Source organism: Vulpes vulpes, chromosome 12 (genome assembly GCF_048418805.1).
Source record: "Vulpes vulpes isolate BD-2025 chromosome 12, VulVul3, whole genome shotgun sequence".
NCBI classification, from domain to species: Eukaryota; Metazoa; Chordata; class Mammalia; order Carnivora; family Canidae; genus Vulpes; species Vulpes vulpes.
Genome location: NC_132791.1, coordinates 1726987 through 1747158, shown reverse-complemented (window position 1 = coordinate 1747158; position 20172 = coordinate 1726987). Strand labels below are relative to the sequence as shown.

General features: G+C 54.1%; 1 protein-coding gene across 2 annotated transcripts in view; it reads right to left on the bottom strand.

The window, feature by feature from the left end:
- Window positions 1-20172, bottom strand: part of BRINP1 (BMP/retinoic acid inducible neural specific 1) — a 169155-nt gene that overhangs the window by 120299 nt on the left and 28684 nt on the right. The window contains exons 2-3 of one of the 2 annotated variants that reach the window (XM_026002840.2): window positions 17430-17574; window positions 914-1181 (exon numbers count right to left, since the gene is read on the bottom strand). In XM_026002840.2, the coding sequence (XP_025858625.2) occupies window positions 914-1131 (218 nt within the window). In that variant the 5' untranslated portion in view covers window positions 1132-1181; window positions 17430-17574. The remainder of the gene's footprint in view (window positions 1-913; window positions 1182-17429; window positions 17575-20172) is intronic. The other variant, XM_026002841.2, reaches the window with a different exon arrangement.

Genomic DNA, 20172 nt, shown 5'->3' with positions numbered 1-20172 from the left:
CTCCGCCCCACCATGCTTCCCAGCTCTCCCATTCTCATTGGCCCAGGAGGGTTAGCATGCGCCCTTCTTCCTTGACCCTAAGACAAAGACTGCACCGCTCGGGAGTTTCTTGCATTCTCCGGCTCCTTTCAGTCCACAACATTTAATGTGTCCTCCCGACACAGAGCAGAACAAAAATCACTCAAGGGATCCAGAAATGAATTTCTGTAAGTCATGCCCTCAACAGGTGTCTAGTTAAGTGAGAAAGAAACACAAAAATGCACTCTGAGTGCAGAGGGTTTAAAACTAAAGAGATAGAAGTGTAGAGAGCTGGGTAAGTCCTTTTTGGGCAAGTGGCACCCCAAGAGGGATGCTCAGACCTGCTGGAGCAAAGGATGCTCATCGAGTGTCTCTCCTTGCTTCCAGATGTGAGAGGATGTTAGGGTAGGACACTGGAACCTTGACAGCACCTGCCAACATCACTACCTCTATCCGATGAGGCTGTTGCAAAACCCTATGACTGTGGATGCAGACAAAACCCAGTTTGAACCTCGGCCCTATCATGTCCGGACTGTGACTCTAGGCAGATGACTCCCCCCAGCTGAGGATCGGTTAGGTTGTGTGTAAAATGGAGAAAACAGAATTAAGCCCGGCGGTTATGACAAAGGCTTAAGTGAGACGGTGCACCCAGCGCGGTAGGCACCGTCCGGGCCTGGCACCGAGTCGCCATTCGGGACACGTGAGCGATTCCCTCTTGCCCTCGTCCTCGCCAATGTCCTGCGCAAGGTGCACACACCAGGTGCAACGGCGAGGGGCCGATCCCCCGGCCCACGTGTGCGTCCACACCGCGAGGCCCACACCCATCACCCCGACCCCGACCCCGGGAGCGCTCCCTGAATGAACGGCGCGGACGCAGGCTGACCCCAGATCTTACCTGTATATCTTATATCTGGTTGTAAATCCTTGACGGTGTCTTTCCACAAAGGACAGGTAGCTCCTGGAGTGGTGGAAAGGCCCCCTGTCTGAAATAAGCCAATCAAATTCCTTGGAGACATGTTGGTCCGTCCCAGCTGGTTCCTGGAGGGAGGGCTGCACGGAGATACGGCCCCATACGAACAGGAAGTAGAGGAGCTCAACAAACCTCCAGTTCATGCTTTTCTGCCTGCCTTTTTCCTCTCATTCTTGCTCCATTCTGTGGAGTCCTGAGGAGAAAGAAGGAGAGAGAGAGAGAGAGGGAGAGAGGAAGGATGAAATAAAGGGGGGGGGGCAGGAAAGAGAGAGAGAGAGAGAAAAAAGAAACAAAATAAAAAGAAGAGAAAGAAAAGAAAATGCCGTTAACATGTCTTCATATGTCACATCAGTCACGTGCGTTAGGCTTTACAGGAACCCGGGTCATTTCTGGCTCAGAGCTTGGCACCTCTGGGGCCCCCGGGGGCGCAGGGGTTGAGGGTCTGCCTTCGGCCCAGGCCGTGACCCCAGGGTCCCGGGATCAAGTCCTGCATTGGGGTCCCCGCAGGGAGCCTGCTTCTCCCTCTGCCTGGGTCTTGGCCTCTCTCTGTGGGGGGGTGGGTGGAGGGAGAGAGAGAGAGAGTATGGCATGGGGGAGACTGTGCCGTTCACGTGTCGCGTGTGCAAGACAGACGCCTCGCCTCGGAAGCACGCAGAACAGAGGACGGGCCTCGATGCCTCTGCCCTGGCACCTGTCACATCAGCGGGGTGCAAGGCGAGCAAGACGAGCAAGGGCAGAACCGGGTCCCAGAGCGACCAGGCAGGGCTGTGGGGACGGGAGCACCTGTGACCAGAGGACTCGCCGTGGAGCATCCGAGCCTCAGGTCACAGGTGCTCGGCAGGGAGGGGAGAGGGAAGGCTGAGGGATGGGGGCCATGCAGGAGGCTGCCCCAAGGTCCCAGGGGAGCCACAGCACAGCGACACCCACGTCACGAGGGGCGCGGCCCAGAGGTCAGTTGCAAGCTGGCAGCTTCCAGAAGCAGAAGGTGCGTATCCGCGTGCACATGTGCAAGGGGTGAGCCCTCAGCCCCTGGCCCCACGAGGAGTCGAACCATCTAAGCCAGCGCCTCCGCGTGGCAGCACGTGGCTCCCCGGGGACATCTCCAGCGTCACCGTGCGGAGGACGCCGCTGGCTTGTGGTGCGCAGCCCGGGGAGGTGGCCTAAACCACTGTGCGACGCCCACGACAGCCCTGAGACACGGGACGCCGGGCCCAAGGTCACCCGTGCAGAAGGGAACCTTGGCTAACCCAGGCGCCTTGTCCAGCGCAAGGCTGGGCAGCGGGCACGTGGCCGCCCGTGGGCCTCCTCCGTCCCCGGGGCCGCGACACAGTCTACACTCCAGCAGGTGAGGTGAGCGCTCCGTGGAGGAAGCCTGAACACCTCCCGTGGACCCAGGAGCCCGCCGTCACCCACAGAACTAGAGGCGCCTCCCACTGGACTCGGACACTTGGCTGAGCAAGACCAAGGGCCGCTCACCGGGACCAGGAGGACCCCGGCCGCCCCAGGACCCTGGGGACAGGAGGGGCTCGTGGCTGGCATCCCCGGGACATCTACCGCGTTTGGGTTGAAAACATCCGTTGGCAGTGGCCAGGCACCCGGTACACGCGAGACGCTGATCAAGGTTTCCTCACGAGGCGCAGACAGCTCCCCGCTTCCCGGGGGACACCGGGGGCCCCGAGACCCTGAGCGACCCCCAGCTCACCCCTCTAACCCGCCTCTATCCTTTCACAGCCTCAGCCCACCCCGCAGCCTCGCCCTGCGCCGGGGGAAATGGGGTCCTGCCCTCCAGAGTCGATGCCTGGGGGGGTCGCACCCGCGCAAGAGGGTTCTAATATGGACCGGGCGTCACCAGAGCTGCAACAGCAAAGGACACACGTCCCGCGGAGCCGGGGAGGCCGGAGGTCGTCTTCACCACCGAGGCCCGGACAGATCCTGTAGGAGAGGGGCCACCTGCAGGCCCTTCCCGAGCAGCGGGCCCCGGAGCCACTTTGCACTGGGCTGGGGCGGCAGCTCCGGGCGTGACGGTGAGGAGCACTCGGGGGCAGTCACGGCAGGGACATGCGGTGGGGGGTGGCTGCTGCCTTAAGGCTCTCGGGGGCCGGAAGGGGCCAGGAAGGGGCCAGGAAGGTGTCCTCCCCCCGCGTGGTTTTGGTGAAGCGGGAAAGGAGCCAGTGCGCAGGTGCCTCGGGTAGGAAACGTCGTGGAAGGAGGGGCCGAGGGCGGCCGCAGGCCACCGGGGTGCAGGTGGGCGGTTCAGGGGAGGCAGGTCGAGGAGGGAAACCGGGTTAGGAGCGCAGGGACTGAGTGCCGCCACCTGCAGGCCACTCTACAGGCGCGACCTCGCGGCAACGTGGCGACAGGGCCTGGTCCCCGCCTGGCACACAGGGGCGGGTCGGACTCTGAGCTTTAGAAAAGGTAAGTAAAGGGCCCGAGGCCACGCTGTCCCCGTGGGGAGGCCCTCCGTGGAGCCCTGCGAATGCACAGGCGCGCGCACACCGGGACGGCCGGAGTGTAAGTACAGCGCGTGCCCGCTGGGCTTCAAGACTCAGGAGGGCTAAAAAGCTGCAAAATATCTCACTAATGTTTGTATCGGTGACATGTTGAAATATTACTGTTTTGGCTGTACTGGGCTAAATAAGACGTGGCATTAAAACTTCACCTGTTTCTTCCAAATCGTTTGAACGTAGCTGCTCAAACGTTAAAATTACACACGTGGGGGCCCCCGGGTGGCTCAGTCGGTTGAGCGTCTGCCTTCGGCTCAGCTCGTGGTGTCGGGGTCCTGGGATCGAGCCCCATGGGGCTCCCTGCTCAGCGGGCCGCCTGCTTCTCCCTCTCCACCTGCTCCACCCCGCCGCTCATGCTCTCTCTCTCTCTCTCTCTCTCTCTCTCAAATAAATAAAGTCTTTTTTTAAGAAAAATAAATAAAATTAAACACATGGGCGGTGTCGTACTTTTACTGGGCAGCGCAGAGCTAGAATGAGGAGCCGTTTCTGCTCCATGACACTGCCCGGGGAAGGTCACTCGTCAACCCCCACGTTTTTATCAACATTCAGAGAATCCAATTCACTCCGTCCTACAACCGTTGGGCTGAGCCACTGTGCACTTGCCTCCTCTGCCAAAAGCAATAAACAAAGAGACGATGAATGCATCAGAAATGAAAACTGCCAAGCTCGAGGCCACACCCCCGTCCTCTACGCTAGAGAAGCCCTGCACACCTACCGCCGCGCATCTGGGGACCGCTGTTCCCCAGTATTCATAAAGGGAACTTCCTGCCACCGGCATTTAGAGCCTGTGAAAGAGAAGCTGCTTCTATTCCAAGCGCTGCCCTTGACCTCCGGTGACCTTGCGTGAGTCACAGGCCCGCGGCTGCGGTGCCCTGGTGGCCGTGGAGCTGCTGACGGGGGGCTGTGGCCTGGAGAGCACGTGGGCCCTTGCTGAACTGTGCTATATATAAGCCCGCAGTGTTATTAAGGGAATCGGGTTCATCCCACGCGAGCACACTCTCTAACCGTTGCCGTTGTAAATTATCTACATCTGAGGAGCATATGCAGGACAGAGACAGAGGGTCTTCCAGCAGCAGGGTCACCAGGGTCTGGAGCCCTCTGCTTGGGTTGCTGGGCCAGAGGGTGCACGGGAGCACCCCCACCAGCCCCCTCCTTGGGGCGCCTGCCTCCTAAGCCTGGGGCAAGCTGGGAACCTCATCCAGGCCTCAACTTCTACACCTGGATCTCCGCGACAGACTTCTCAGCAGAGAGCCATCTACAAAGCTGGGTGGCCATGAACACGTAATAATCCCCCCCACCATGCCTCAGTGTCCCCGTCTGTAAAATGTAGGCAACATCAAGGAGGATCGGGATCTCTCTTAGGGATCAGGTAAGGGCTAAAGGGGATTTTATGTTTTTGTTTTTATTTTTTTAAGATTTTATTTATTCATTTGAGAAAGAGTGAGCGAGAGAGAAAGCACAAGTGAGGGGAGAGGCAGAGGGAGAGGGAGAAGCAGACTCACTGCTGAACAGGGAGCCCCGCGTGGGGTTCGATCCCAGGACCGTGACTGAAGACAGACACTTAACCGACTGAGCCACCCTGAAGCCCTAAATGGGATTTTATTTTATTTTTCTTTTCTTTTTTTAATTTTATTTACTTATGATAGTCATACGCAGAGAGAGAGAGGCAGAGACACAGGCAGAGGGAGAAGCAGGCTCCATGCACCGGGAGCCCAATGTGGGACTCGATCCCGGGTCTCCAGGATTGCGCCCTGGGCCAAAGGCAGGCACCAAACTGCTGAGCCACCCAGGGATCCCTATTTTATTTTTCTTAAAGATTTTATTTATTTATTCATGAGAGACACAGAGAGAGGCAGAGACACAGGCAGAGGGAGAAGCAGGCTGCCTGCGGGGAGCCTGATGTGGGACTCGATTCCAGAACCCTGGGGTCATGCCCTGAGCCAAAGGCAGACGCTCAACTGCTGAGTCACCCAGGTGCCCCTAAATGGGATGTTAAATGCCACTATTTTGATCTCAGTTTCAGCCAAAGCCCAAATGAAAGATGCTGTGTTCTACAGGGAGGTATATGCCTCACTCTACAGGGCTTAGCCCACATGACAGCAACAAAAGTCAGATGCTGGGGCAGAGCCTGAGCCTGAGTGAGAAGGCTGCATGCTGAGAACGCGCCTGCCCACCCCAAACAGGGGGACAGTCAGGTGGGAGCCCCGCACTTCGGGCTTCTGCAAGATCACTCAGAGAACACGGTCAAGGCTCCCAGGAGCTTGGGGGGGATCTGGCTCACCGGTGTCTGAGTCACACCAGAGAAATCTTAAAAAAGAATTCTAAAGAGGGAAACCTAAAGAGGGATGGGCTGAAACCTGGTGGCACAGTAGGGGCTGCAATTTGAGAAGTGACAGCTTAGCTCACTCAAAAAAGGAATGTGTTCCCCAGGGATCAGAGGTGAGCCACATGCAAAAGAAAACCAGGAGAGGTTGCCCTAGATCCCATCTGGAGAGAGAGGGGATCCCAGCAAAAGGAAACTAGAATGGCACTGCCATTTACCAAGGGTCCCCTGCTGGTCAGTGAGCAGCTGCAAAGAGATGCATTTTCCTTCATCAAAGGAGTCACAAGTAAGGGATCCCAGAGGAGAAAGGAAGCTCCAGATATTCCCCAAAATGTTATATGTTAAAAACATTAGCATTAAATCTGCCAAGCCCTCGGAGCACTGATGCTAAGTCTTCAAAAAAAAGTACTAGCCGAGGAAGACTTGCCCTCTCCATATCTGTCCATTCTTGACCAAACCCTGCATCCGAAGAAGACTCAAGCAAGTTTAGCAAGATGGAGGAGACACAGCAAAACCATGAGCCATGGAAAGACGGGAGAGTCTGGGGGAGGAGTGATGTCTCCACCTTAAGTAAAATTTGATTTATTTGTTGTGATATACTGACCTAGACATGTTAAATACTGGACCGAAACTGTATATGATGGAAAGAGGTGAACGTAACTTGCCTTGACTTTCACCCAAATATCAGGGAAGACCTGATCCGAGAGTAAGTTTAAACAGCGGAAGAAAAGAATCAGTTTTGTTTATCTGTTTGTTTTTTCCAATTTTACTCTATGAACCCTGTTTGATCAAAGGAAAGATTTCATGCATTAAAACACTTCACTCAGTGCCCAGCTCCATGCGAAAGTCCAATGGAAGTCCACTTAGAATTTACTAATCAAGGGCGCGCCGAGCTAGAGAGAGTACTAGAACTTCTGGGGAGCGTGTTTATTACCTTTTTTTCAATATTCAGCTCAAATATGAGACAGTCACAAGTCTCCAATGGTACTGCAGTGAAGGGCAGGAGCCTGATGGCCCCGAGAGGCTGGGCTTCATCCTTCTGCCTCTTGCAGCCCATTGTGGTGCCTTGGCATTTATCTGTGTCTAGTGATGTGGAGTATAAGATTACATTATCAGATTTGGGGCTCCAGAGCGGGGCGGGGGGTTCAGTCTGTTGGGCCTTTGGCTCAGGTGATGATCCCAGAGTGTCAGGATCGAGCCCCACAGGAGGCTCCCTGCTCAGCGAGGAGTCTGCTTCTCTTGCCCCTTACCCTGTTCATGTGCTCGTTCTCTCTCTCTCTCAAATAAACAAAATCTTTAAAATAAAATAAAGTAAAATAAAATTACATTATTAGATTTAACTCAACCAGCTCTCACAAAACGGTCAAGTGGCTTAAAAAGAAATTATGGATTTACCGTAACAATAATTCAAGCCAATGTGAACAAGAAAATGGTGGAAGACCAGCCATATTACACCGCCAAACCAAAACAACGAGGATCTAATCAGATTTGTCTGGAATTGGCCAAAATAACTCAAGATGATCAAGAGGAACAGTCAAACTATGCACTTATATTTACTATTATTAATATTGAGCCCCGTCTGAAGCAGACATCAGGCAGTGGAGAATCATGATTTAACTAACGAAGAGAACACGTGTAAGTAATTTATATACATACATTCATCGGGAAGGAGTTAGTCAACAATCATACCTGGTATGTGTACACTTATAAAAAAATCTAGAAACCACTAGAACAAGTGTTCATTATAACTTGCATATTTTATATTATTATTTTCAACCACGTCATCAACTTCTCTAGAAAATTCTGTAGGTGTCTTGAACTCGGAGTATCCCAGACTACAGCCATCATCACTCTCTCAAACTTCCCCTTCTCATCTTAATCCCCATTCACCTGAACCACACAATCTCCCAAATCGCTCCTGTGAGAGGCCGAGACTTCTCCAAAAGTCCGCCCCCATCCACTTCAACCACACCCACCGCCAGCACCACCATCTCCACAGCCTGCTTATTTGCTTTCATATTCATCCATTTAGTGGACAACTCTGTCCTTCTCTGTGAGCTCCGGGGTGACCCTGCACATCTTCATCTTCTCTCTCTCCCTTGAACACCTGAACCTTAGGAACACGTCTTTGTGAAGCCCATTTCCTCTTGATACCTGTCATTCAAAACATGGCCCTGTCTCTTGGACTATAGCAATCATCTTCCTGCTGGTCTTCCTGCTTCATGTATCTCTGCCACCTCCAACCTAAGCACCACTGTGGATGCCAGAGGATGTTTCCTAATGCAGATAGGACCATGACATTCCCCTCATTAAGCAGCTCAATAGTTCCCTATTGATCGCCTTACCTCAGTCTTGCATTTACCAAAGCTTATGAGCTGTATCTTTTATACACTCACCGTTTCCTGCTTCTCCTTTTTCACATCCCACCCTCAATCTATCCAGTACTCTAGATTCTCTCCCCAACTGCAATGACCCAACACACTACAAACTTTCATTCCTCACTACCACTTCTCACGCTATTCCCTCTTCTTGCGATGCCCAGCAAGAATTTTGCAATAGGCTATTCATGCTTCACGGTGCATTTTAAGTGCGGTAAGGTGGGTTAAAGACCAGCGTGCCCCTACTCTATGCTCGATACAATGCCAGACTCTTTCTTGTGCCCCATCACGTTCCACTCATTTAACAATCCTACAAAATAGACAGCATTAGTTTTCCTTTGCAGATGATAAAACTGAGACTCTTTGAAAAGAACTGGTTAGAGCACCCGGGGTGGGGGGGGCTCACGGATTGAGCCTTCAGCTCAGGGCATGACTCTGGGGTCTTGGGATCGAGTCCCACATTGGGCTCCCCCCAGGGAGCCTACTTCTCCCTCCGTCTGTCTCTGCCTCTCTCCGTGTCTTTCATGAATAAATAAATAAAAGCTTAAAAAAAAAAAAGAACTGGTTATTTTTCCGATGTCACACTTTTTTAAATGACAGAATTAAACTTCAACCCAAGCCAAATTAAACTAAGTTCTATGACTCAGTGCTCGAACACACCAAAGTAAGAAACTACACCATCCTCGAGTTGTAGTTTCCTTGTTTTGACAATCATGAACAACCACAAATTAACTGTGAAGATGTTAATGAAGATAATGGCTGATAAGTTAAATTGAAGTGTGAAACTTCTAGAAATGGTAAATCTAGGGAAGGCCATGGCAATCTGAAAGAAAGCTGAAATATGTGGACTAATTATTTGTGAGACTTTCGAAAGGATCCGAAAGACTATTTTTTGTTTGTAATTAACAATATAAGTATGTATAGTACCCTTCCTTCATAAATATCTCATTTGGAGCCACATTTAGGAATCCGAAGATCTAAATGCAGGGAAACTGCCTTTTAAGCATTCTCTCAAAATTATCAGCAGTCTCCACAGGAGATCTTTCAAAAGGGAAAGCGAAATGAACATTTTTAGAATGTCTTTTCTGGGCCAGTTTGGTAAAATTCAATAAATATTTGTTGAGTGTCCCTACTATTTTAATTAGCTCTCCTAGACCGGAGTAGGAGATGGACAAAGAAACAGGTATTGAATATAATGTAACAGGGCAAAGACGGGGCATACCCAGCGTTCTGTGGAGCATGGAGCCCCCAGCGAGGGTGTCCAAGGGATGCTCCCTGGAGATGACATCCAGGTGAGGCCGCAGGAGATGAAGAAGCACTTGTGAGGTGACAAATGTGGGCTCGATATTTCAGGCCAGGAGAGAAACACGTGAAAGGAATGAAGGCGTGTGGTGTGAATGTAAGATCTAAAACATTTCAAAGCTACTGCAGTGGGAATTTGGAAGGAGGGAGTGGCATGAAAAGAAGCAAAGGCACTAAATGGGGTCACGCGCTTTATGATTATAGCTTTGCTCATGACTGGTCGTTTCTTAAAGACATAGATTCCTCCCCCTTTCCCCAGTGTATACCCGGGATCTGGATCCAATCGTAGGGTAGGCACTAAATCAGCATTCATTCAATGAATGAACCCAACAAATCAAGACGTGGGATTAGACCTATGGAACCACAGGGAACCACTGAAGGCTTTTGAACGGAGGGGTTCTCTGTTAAGAGTTTCATTTTAGATGGATTACCCCAAATGTAGGGGCAGTAAGTGCATTTCAGAAGGGACACGGGTAAAATTACGGAGGCCATCAGAGTAGCCCAGGCTAGATGTGGTCTGAAAAAGCTCTTTCATATTTGACTGACAAAAAGCCTAAAAACAATTGGGGGGGGGGGGCAAAGTTAGCAAGAGTTGGCGACTGTCTGGCTGGGTTGGGGGGCGGGGAGTGAGGAAGAAAGATGTTTGTGGTGACTCCTAACTTTTCTCGGATGATCAGACCGATGGCAATGTCACGTGTGATAACAAACGACCAAGAGAATCGAACGTCCATTAATGGGACAAGTTCCCCCTTGAACCTGTTGAGTTTGAGGTGTCCGTCGAACACTCGAGTCAAAATTTTCAGTGGGCTCTAGAGTCCTCAAGTCCGAATCAACAGAGGGGCCGGGCTAGGAGTAGAATATCGTAAATCAGTACGAACTAGGAGTGCTTAGAGCTCCGGAAGCGGGTGAGAAGTCCTAGGAACGCGTGTGAGAGTGGCGGGAAACGCAGTGCAACGATCATAGTTAGGCAGAATGAAGAAAGAACCCCATGAAGTAGAACGAGAAGGTTTTGTAAGAGGAGGAGAACGACAATCATGAGAGAACATTGTCAACAAAGCTAAACGAGCGGACATGTGTAAGAAAAGGGTCTCCTCGGGATCGAGTCTCACGTCGGGCTCCCTGCAAGGAGCCTGCTTCTCCCTCTGCCTGTGTCTCTGCCTCTCTCTCTGCATCTCTCATGAATAAATAAATAAAAAATCCTAAAAAAAAAAAAGAAAGAAAGAAAGAAAGAAAAGGGTCTCCAATTTCAAAAAAAAGCTACAGAGTGAGCGGTCCAACGAGATAAGGACTCAAAACGCCCACTGGGATTAAGAATATAGAGGTGGTGACAGTTTCCGGTGCTTCGATGGGAACTGAGTGTTCATTGAAAGAGATTAAGGTGGGACATGAATGGGACACGGATTCAGAGGCACAGAGCATAGAGTACTTGGCAAAGAAAGAAAGATCAAAAAATCATTAGCCAAGGCTCCTTCTCTCTCCACCACAGAGGGAAGTGCACAGTCAATGGAGGACTTTGTTTTTCCTTCATAGGATGAGGATATTTATAAACTCAGAGGACAGATATAGAATTAAAGGGAAAGAAAAAAAGGAAAATAGGAGAGAGAAAAGAAATTAGTACTGATTGAAAGAACAGCATGGGGCTCTGGCTCTCGGGTAGGATGCCAGACTCTGTACCAGCCACGGGGGGATCAAAGGAGAATAAGGAAATGTCCACGGCGTTAGGGAGCCATCGAGCCGGTGGGAGAGACTAATCTGCGATCCCTCAAATTGCAAAACAATGGATGGAGTTCGATCAGAGGCCTGATCACAGCATTGTGGGAACGAATGAAAAATGACTCAAACACAAGACTTCATGGGTGCTGAGACCTTACGTGGGCTCTGAGGGTCCGGCGGCGGTGGCGGTCCAGCCGAGGGGTGGGGGAGAAGGCATTTCGGATAATAGGACCAGTGGGAGCAGAGGGCGTGCGGTCATGCCAACCCACCTACTTGTGCAAATCACTAAACTGGGTGCGCTCGGGGAGGCAGAGACATTCAAGTAAGAGAAGGTCGCTGGCCCTACAGCGGCCTACGGAAGATTCCAGGGTTAGAAAGGAAAACCAAAGATGGGAACCGGCGTTAGGCGGATGCTCAAAATATAATTGTTCAATAAATAAACAGCGCTCTGCTGAGTTAATGGCTCTGACTCCCTCCCTGTGGCTCATCTATTCTTAATATTCAGTCGAGCAAATAAATAAAACACTTAAGTTTCCATCTGAACCTGAACTTCAACATTTACTCCTCAAAAGCTCTAACCTTTGATGTTGCCATCAGGTCACTGACGCCGAGCTGGAAGGTGCCTGGTGGATCCAAGGGGACGGAGGCTCGTGAGGCTCCGCCAGTTCCCGCGCCGGCTTCACGCCTCCCCGGGGCGCCTTATAAATCAGGAGCCCGGGGACCGTTTTGGGTACGACCAGGCCCCGCTGGCCCGTGACAGTCACGACCCCAAGGGGGAATTCCGGGGACACGCGGCCGACGGCCAAAGTAGGGCTGGGCCACCACGGATTTTAAACACGCGGTGGCCTTGGAGCCCGTGGGCGTCGCGTCTCACTGGTCTCCCTTGGGCCCTGCCTGCCGCCCGGGGTGGCCCCCAACCTCCCGGTGGGACCGGTCCGAGTCAGTGGGTTAGGCCGGGTTAGGCGAGCAAGACACACGGTTTGCTTCGTGCTCACAACGGGCGTCTGAGGACGGGACGATTACTCCGCCCACGTCACGGGGAGAAACAGGCCAGGAGAGCTTGGCAGCGCACGGCTTGGCCACGGCCTCGCAGCCAGGGGGCTTTCGCCTCGTTTCGATCCTGACCTTCATCGGGGGGAGCGTGGTTTCCGACCCTGGCCATTCGCGGGGCCCCATCGGGGACAGCGATTGTGCAACACGCACGTGCACCTTGAATAACTGGTCCAGGTCAGTACTCCGCGTGGGGCCCATGCCCTGGCGGGATGGCGATGCGGGGCCTGCGGGGTGTCGGTCGCCTCCTGCACGGGAGCTCCCCCACCCCCCACCCCGGGCCACCGCCCTGCAGGCCTCCAGGCACCGTGCCTCGCCCTGAAGGGCTCCCGCAGCCCGGCTGGCCGGTCCCAAAGGGCGTTGCCAGGCCTCGGGCACGGCCTCCCCTGGGCGCTGCTGGGCTTGGGCGCGCTGGGTTCCATCCCCAGCCACCAGCTCGGAGTCCTGGCCTTGTTACGACTGTCGTGAACACAATTTATGGACACTTCGTGGGTGGGGGGAGCTGCGTCAAGAGCTTTACAAACACTGGGGCACCCGGGGGCTCAGGGGTCCAGCAACTGCCTTCGGCCCAGGGCGTGACCCCAGGGTCCCGGGGTCGAGGCCTGCATCGGGCTCTCTGCATGGAGCCTGCTTCTCGCTCTGCCTGTGTCTCTGCCTCTCTCTGTGTCTCTCATAAATAAATAAATAACATCTTTAAAAAAAAAGAACTCTCCGAGCCAGCGTTACTGCAGTTGACCTGCACCCCACTGATGGGAGGGTGTGGTGACGGGGCCCCCATCCCCTCCCCTCCCCAGAACCGGGCGCTTTCTCCTGAGGACGTGGGGTCTGTCCCCATTCCTAGACTCGGGCTCGTCCTCAGAATCCCCTCTGGCCACCAGCACAAGCCAGAGTGGGTGGCGCGCCAGCCCGAGCCTCTGTCTGCACGACCCTGAGCACCTCGGCTTCACCGCCTGTGCCTCTGCTGTCCCCGCCCGAAGGACGTGACTGTGTTTCAGGGAAACTGCTGGAGGAGAGACTGTGCGGCCTGCAGAGCCCAGCCCACGGTGGGAGCAGGCACAGGAATGTGCTGTGATGCGTGCGGGCGCCCAGGCCGCGGACACGCCGGGGCCACCACCTTCCCAAGTCCTGCAGAAGGACACTGGGGCTCAGCGCGCCGGGGCGGCTCTGTCGGGTACGCGTCCGGCTCCTGCTCGGCTCATGATCTCAGGGTCCTGGGATCGAGCCCCGCTCCGGGCTCCTGCTCGGTGTGAAGTCCGCTTGAGATTCTCTTTTCTTTGCCTCCCATGCAACTTTCTCTCTCTCTCTCTCTTTGAAATAAATATATAAAATCTTAAAAAAAAAAAAAAAAAAAAGGATCCTGAGGGTCAGGGAGGCTGACCTTTCATTTGTGACCTTTCATTTGTTGAAAGTCACATTAAGGATAGTAAGAGTGACACCTGGTACTTGATCCTGGCACGTCCAGGCTCCTCTCCAGCACACTGCCCTGTCAGCCGCTGGGCTGGGGACGTGCCCCCCCCTGCAGCCCCCGTTACCGCCCCCGAAACACCAGCTGCCTGCAAGCTAGTGGGGGGACTTCTGAGACCTGAGCAGTCTCTGCTCCTAAAATGCACCTTCCCCTCCAGACTTCATCAGAAATTCTGCGAGTGAAATCCCAGGATCTGTGGGCTTAAAGCAGTCCTAGAGGACGTCACCGCATTATATGGGTGATCAGCCCAGGTGGGGAGCAGGGCAGGAGGGCTGGTCCTGAAAGTTGGGGCGCCAAGTCCTCACAGGGGTTCTCTCCTCCTCACAGGCCGGGCAAGTGCAGAGTAACCTAATCCATCTCTGCATAAGAAAGGAGGCTCCCAGGTTTTAAGCCAGAAAGGAACAAGGTGTTTCATTGGGAGCTTGAGGAAAGAAAAAAAAAAGAAAAAAAAAAAAGAAAACCTGCATCTTTTGGATGAAAGGACCCTTAATCTTCAAAACACAAACCGGTTTTCCATACCAAAGCTCCTTCAAACCTAGGAAGTCTGCTGAGGCCTCAAGTCAGGCAAACAGCTTGTGTTTTGCAGATTAAGGAGCCTTTGACCCAAAGGATCCATTTTTGTGGGAATCTAAAGGCAGGGCCTGGTCTATTTCTAGCTGCTGCGCTCCGGGGACGGGGAGGCTTTAAATGCGCTCGGAGAAGGTGGCCGCTTCCCCGCAGGGACCGGGGCTGCGTGAGGGAGGCGGGAGGATGAATGACCGAATTCCTAAAGGACATCTCTGGCCCCAAAATACCAGACCTGCTTCCTTTGCCGGGATGCCCCGAATATTCACTACAGGATCAACAGGACTTTGAAATACTGAGAGTTCTTGCAGGAGGGAGGAGGCCAAGGCAGCATCTCCACGGGGCTCCAGAACCCGGGGCCACACCAGGGCATCCCATCCCCACAACAGCCTGTGTGGTCTGCAGGATTAGGAGACCGAGTCCTGGAGTCCTCAGTTCCTAGGCCAGGAAACGGGCTCCCCGCGGGGCGGTGGGGAGGCCAAGATGATCCCAGTGGGGTCTCGGTCCAGGCTGTCTCCTAGATCTGGCCCAGCCCCAGGGCAGTCAGCAGAGAGAAAGCCCAAAGCAGCCTCATTTACGCGGTGGGACACAGAGGCAAAGAGCAAACTTGAGGATCCTTGCAGCTCACAGCCCATTGGGAGGCCCCGAAACAGGCAGAGTGACCTTCCTCCACCACCTGGAGGCTCGTACTCTGCTCAGGGCAAAAGGCAACCTTAGCTTAACAGCACCCCGACCCCGACCCCCAGGACCCTGTGAGTCTACTTAACACGTAAAAAATCCCTTTGGAGACTTCCTTCGTCTCTACCTCCCTCCCCGAGCTCTAGGTCAGCGATCATCCCCCAGCACACGGCCCGCCAGTGAGCATCGGAAGGGGCTCACGACTCAGGTTTTATTACATGGTAGTAAGTGACCTTTCCCAACGACAGCGAGGCCCCTCGAGGCCCTGGAAACCTTGCTTCCAAAACTCCTTGGAGCCTTACACTGTGACCCCCTCCCAACCTGCAAGTATATACTGGGCCCCTCCTCACGGCCCGTGCAGCTCTTCCTGCCCTTGGGGCCTGTCCCCCTGCTTTAATAAAACCATCTTTTTGCACCAAAGACGTCTCGAGAATTCTTTCTTGGCCGTCGGCTCCAGACCCCAACAACCTCCCGCATCATATGGAGGGTAAATTCGAAGATGCCACGAGGTTTCCCCGCCACCGGCCCAGCGGAGTCAGGATGCCTCCGTTCTAGCCCCTCTCCTGCCACCACAGCAGAGGCAAGACACCGTCTCTGGAGCTCGGTCTCTGTATCTGTGGAATCAGGAAGTTTGGCGTATGTTTTCCTGGATTTCTTTCAGATTTGGTATTGTGTTGAGCTCGGGCTCTATAGTGGTTGAATAAAGAAGAAACAGAGAGAGAGAGAGGATGGAAGGAGGGGGAGGAGGAGGAGAAGGAGGAGGAGAAGCAATGGGGTCAGAAGACTACAGTGAAGGAGGGAGGAAAAAGGAGAGGAAGAGAGGGAGGGAGGGAGGGAGGGAGGGAGGGAGGGAGGGAGGGAGACAGAAAGAGAGAAAATAGACCCAGCTCAATTTGGGCTTGCCTTAGATGAGGGGAAATTATGCCAGGCAAGAGGGACCGAGTCTAAGAAAGTGAATGGATTTGATTTGTCTAAGCCTTAGGAAAGCAAATATTACTGAGATGTTGGCTGACCGCCACCGACTTCCAAACAGAAAATGGCTTCCAGATACACTGTGGGTGCTCGGCAGGGTCTGTGAGCGTGAGTGATGGGGTGGCCGCGCTCCGCCTCCGCCGGAGAGACGGGAGAAAATTATAATGTTCTCCCGACGGAGACCAACAGAAAGAGCCAGCCCAAGAGGCAAAGAGAAGGCCCCAGCTGGGCCTCCCTTAAAAGGCTCAGATAATTTACACAAAACCCAGAAGGGCCTCGGGAAATGGTTACCCCCAGATGGGTCGAGCCAAGTCACAACGCTGAACGCAAGGGGAGTCGGTCAAGTGCACAAGGCCCTGGTGTGGGAGTCAGGGGGCCCGGGCTGCAGGCCCCGCTGGGGGGCTGGTCCACCGTGTGACCCGGGTCAAGGCTCATCCTGTCCCCGGGCCTCAGTCTGTCCATGGAGGACACAGTTGCGAGTTTCAAATGGTCTCCCAGGCCCTTCTGACTCAGCCATTCGGTGATAGACTGTGACCGAACGTCGGTGACGTTCACCCGTTGGATAGGTGCTTATGGGACACCCGGGACGATGGGGCAGGAGGTCAGGACATCCACACACCTGCAGCTGGCTGTGTGTGAGGTGAGCAGCACTCGCCCAAGGTGGGGAGTGACCCAAGGGCGCCCTCTGCTCTGGCCCTCTATCTCCAAGAAGTTCAGGATCCTGACACTGCAGGGTTTGGGGTGCACCTTGTAACTGATGACCGCAGGGAAGGCTCCCTTCAGCCCCACACGGTTCCGTGAGGTCAGGAAGTTGTGCAGGTCTCACCTGAGCCTAGCAGCCCTGGGTGGGGGGGATGGGAGGGGCAAGCTCTCATTAAGGGGAAGCACGCGGGTAGAAGTCTACTGAGGTACACATCAATGTGTCTTACTGGCCTCAGGAATCTTGAGTCCGTTGAAAAGAAAACCCATCAGAAATGTCCTGCTGATACTCTGACCCCTGTTGGGTCCAATAAGCCTTAAAGAGACCAAATCCAGGGCTTCGCTTCGTGAAAAGGCAACCGAGGCTCGCCCAGGGTCCCACAGCTAGTTAATGGCAGAAGCCAAGAGTAAAGACAGCGTCTTGAGGCCTCCTCCCGCAGACTATTTTTACGACTCCGAGCATCCTCTCCTGTTCCTCGGAGCATTGATTTTTTTCCGGGGTGGGGGTGGGGGGTGCAAGGGGCGTAAGGTTTGGTTTGGTTTTATGTTGGCATAAGGACCATTTCCAGGGAAGCCAAGTTCCCACATGGAGCTCCTCATCATCGGGAGGGAGCACTGGTACGGAGGGGGACCCGGAGGCCTCAGGGAGCACCGTGGAGGGGATGGAGAGGGTGGGAGCTGGTGCAGGGGCTGCGCGGGCGGGGCGGGGGGGGGGAGCACAGGGAGCGGGAGCGCTGCAGTCAATGCAGGGCTGGAAACAAAGCAGTGGTATTGATTTGAAAAGGCAGCTCACTGAGGTCGCCGCTGCCAGCCTGGCTCTTCCTGGGCGGCTCTCCTCTCTCCTCTCTCCTGTCGGCCACCCTCAGAGGCTCAGAACCATCTACTCTGTATGCAGGGGGTGCCTCGCAGAGACTCGGGACCAGATGGGATGTGTTCACCTGACAGGATGAGAGAGAAGAGAGAAAGGGAGGGAAGAGAGAATATGAGAATAGCAGAGGATGGATCCCCCTTCTCGGATGAATATAACAAAGTGAACCAGGGGAAGAGTCTGGGGGGGGGCAGCTGCTTCTCTAGGACGGAGGACCGTGGGGGAGGACGAAGGAGCGTGCGACCTCCCCACCCCCAGGGCTCGGTGTTGAAGCAAACGTTCCTGCTCCCGGACCAGCACCCTCATCCCACCCCCGCCAAAGCCTTGCAGGGAAATAGGTGCTCAATAAATGTCTGATGAGCAAATCCACAGCCTCTCCTATTGATTTCATCACATTAGTCGTGAGGGACTTGTGTGAATCACCACTGCTTCGGGGGATGGGAACTCGGGAGTCCAGGCCGGAGCGAGTTTAAGAAGGGATTATGACGACGCAGACGGCTTCCCCATGGGAGTGGGGTCCCCAGTCAGCCCGGTGACCTGACTTCTCAGGCCAGATCCCTCTAGGACATCCCCTCATTTCCCAGCATCAGCAAAGGGTCTCTCCCCCACCCCTGACCTGTGAAGGTCAAAGGCAACGCATCCCGCATCCCAGGGCCAGCATCCCTGGGTTTGTGACCTTGGACTTAAGGATCAAGTCCGAATATCTGAATTAAACTCCTAAGCCTCTCCCTTAACTAGGAGGTTCCCTAACCTTGTTTTTGTGTTCTTTTTCTTTTTTTTTTTTTTTAAGATTTTCTTTATTTATTTGAGAGCAAGCACGCAGAGGGAGAGGGAGAAGCAGGCTCCCCGAGGAGCAGGGAGCTCGATGAGGGGCTCGATCCCAGGACCCCGGGATCACGCCCTGAGCTGAGGGCAGAGGCTCCACCCCTGAGCCACCCAGGGGTCCCCATTTTCTCTGTTTTTCCCCCACCTCAGCCTTCTGTCCTCCAGGAGCCTTTCTGACTGCATCACCCCGTTCTCAAATCCTGTAGCTTGGACGGGATGTCACTGTTCTTTGTCCTTTAGAACACATGCCGCCGTCCCACAGTTCCTTAATAGCACCCCGCAGTGGGAAGTGTTTGAACCCAGGAGGCCTGGGTTCCAATCCTGACTATCCCCCCCTCCCTATGTGCCCTTGGCAAGGTGACTCCTCTTTCTGAGACTCAATTTCTACCACTTTTGAGACAAGGACACGTGGCCTTGCTAAGGGAAGAGTATCGGGGCGCAGGTGCGGCTCTCCGGGGCGATCACGCCAACCGTGAGGCTCTGATTCGTTGCTGGCGTTCAGGTTCTGGTCTGGTCTCGCCTCCGCAGTGGAACCTGCTTGTCCTGGACCTCAGCTAAGCTTCGGTCATTTACGACGGGCCAGGCACTGGCTAAATGCCTTCCCTGTACTTGCAGGCCGCGTCTCCCCTGAGCTCCTAGCCCCATCCGGGAAAACAACACCCACCGGGGCCGCTGTCCCCTCGTGGCCGCTCCCTGGCCATGGCTCTTTGGTTTTGCCGTCACTTCCAGTTTCTGGAGTTCAGTGGCCGCTTCAGAAATGGGAAAGACTGGACTAGAAGGAAGCTTCCAGCTCAGAATAGGAGGAAGGAAGGAAGGAGGGAAGGAAGGAAGGAAGGAAGAAAGGAAGGAAGGAAGGAAGGAAGGAAGGAAGGAAGGAAGGAAGGAGAGGAAGGGAAGGAGGGAGGGAGGGAGGGAGGGAGGGAGGAAGGGAAAGAGGAAGGAAGGAAGGATGGAAGGAAGGGAAAGAGGGAGGGAGGAAAAGTGGAAGGAAGGGGGAGGGGAGGGAGGGAAGAAGGAAGAGGGGGAAAGGAGGGGAAGGAGGGAAGGAGAGAGGAAAGAGGAAGGAAGGACAAAGAGGGGAGTGAGGGAGGAAGGAAAAGGAAGGGAGGAGGGAAGGAAGAAGAAATTAGGGAGGAAGGAAGAAGGGGGTGGGGCATAAAGGAAACAAGCTTCTCTTCCCACGGGGACAGCGGGTCCCACTCATCTTGTTTTCCTCCAGACCAGGAACAGAAAACCTTTCTTTAAAAGTCCGGGTAGTTGGCGCCTGCCTTTGGCCCAGGGCGCGATCCTGGAGACCCGGGTTCGAATCCCACATCAGGCTCCCGGTGCATGGAGCCTGCTTCTCCCTCCGCCTGTGTCTCTGCCTCTCTCTCTCTCTCTCTCTCTCTGTGACTATCATAAATAAATAAAAAATTAAAAAAAAAAAAAAAAGTCCGGGTAGTACATATTTTCGGTTTTACGGGCCATACTGACCACGTTCCGAGCCCCCAGTGCTGCCGCCGCAGCGGAAGCAACGAGACGGTAAGGGATGGGCACGCTGTGGGGCAAGACAACTTTACTGGCAAAGCAGGTGGGGGGCCGGGCCTGGCCCCCCTCGGACGTCCCCGCACCCCCCACCTTCAGGGTTTCCTCCCAGAAGACGCCCCGGGAGCCGGCCTCCCGCTCCGGATGCGGCCCTAAGGGGGTTTCGTTTATTTATTTAGAATCCGTGCCCCACCTGCCCCCAGACACAGCTAAAGTGATAACAAAGTTAAATAAGATATAAATCAGGACAATTAAAAATAAAAATGGAACAAAGGATGGTTAAAACTGAGCGAAGGAGAGAGGCTACCGGCACCTGGGA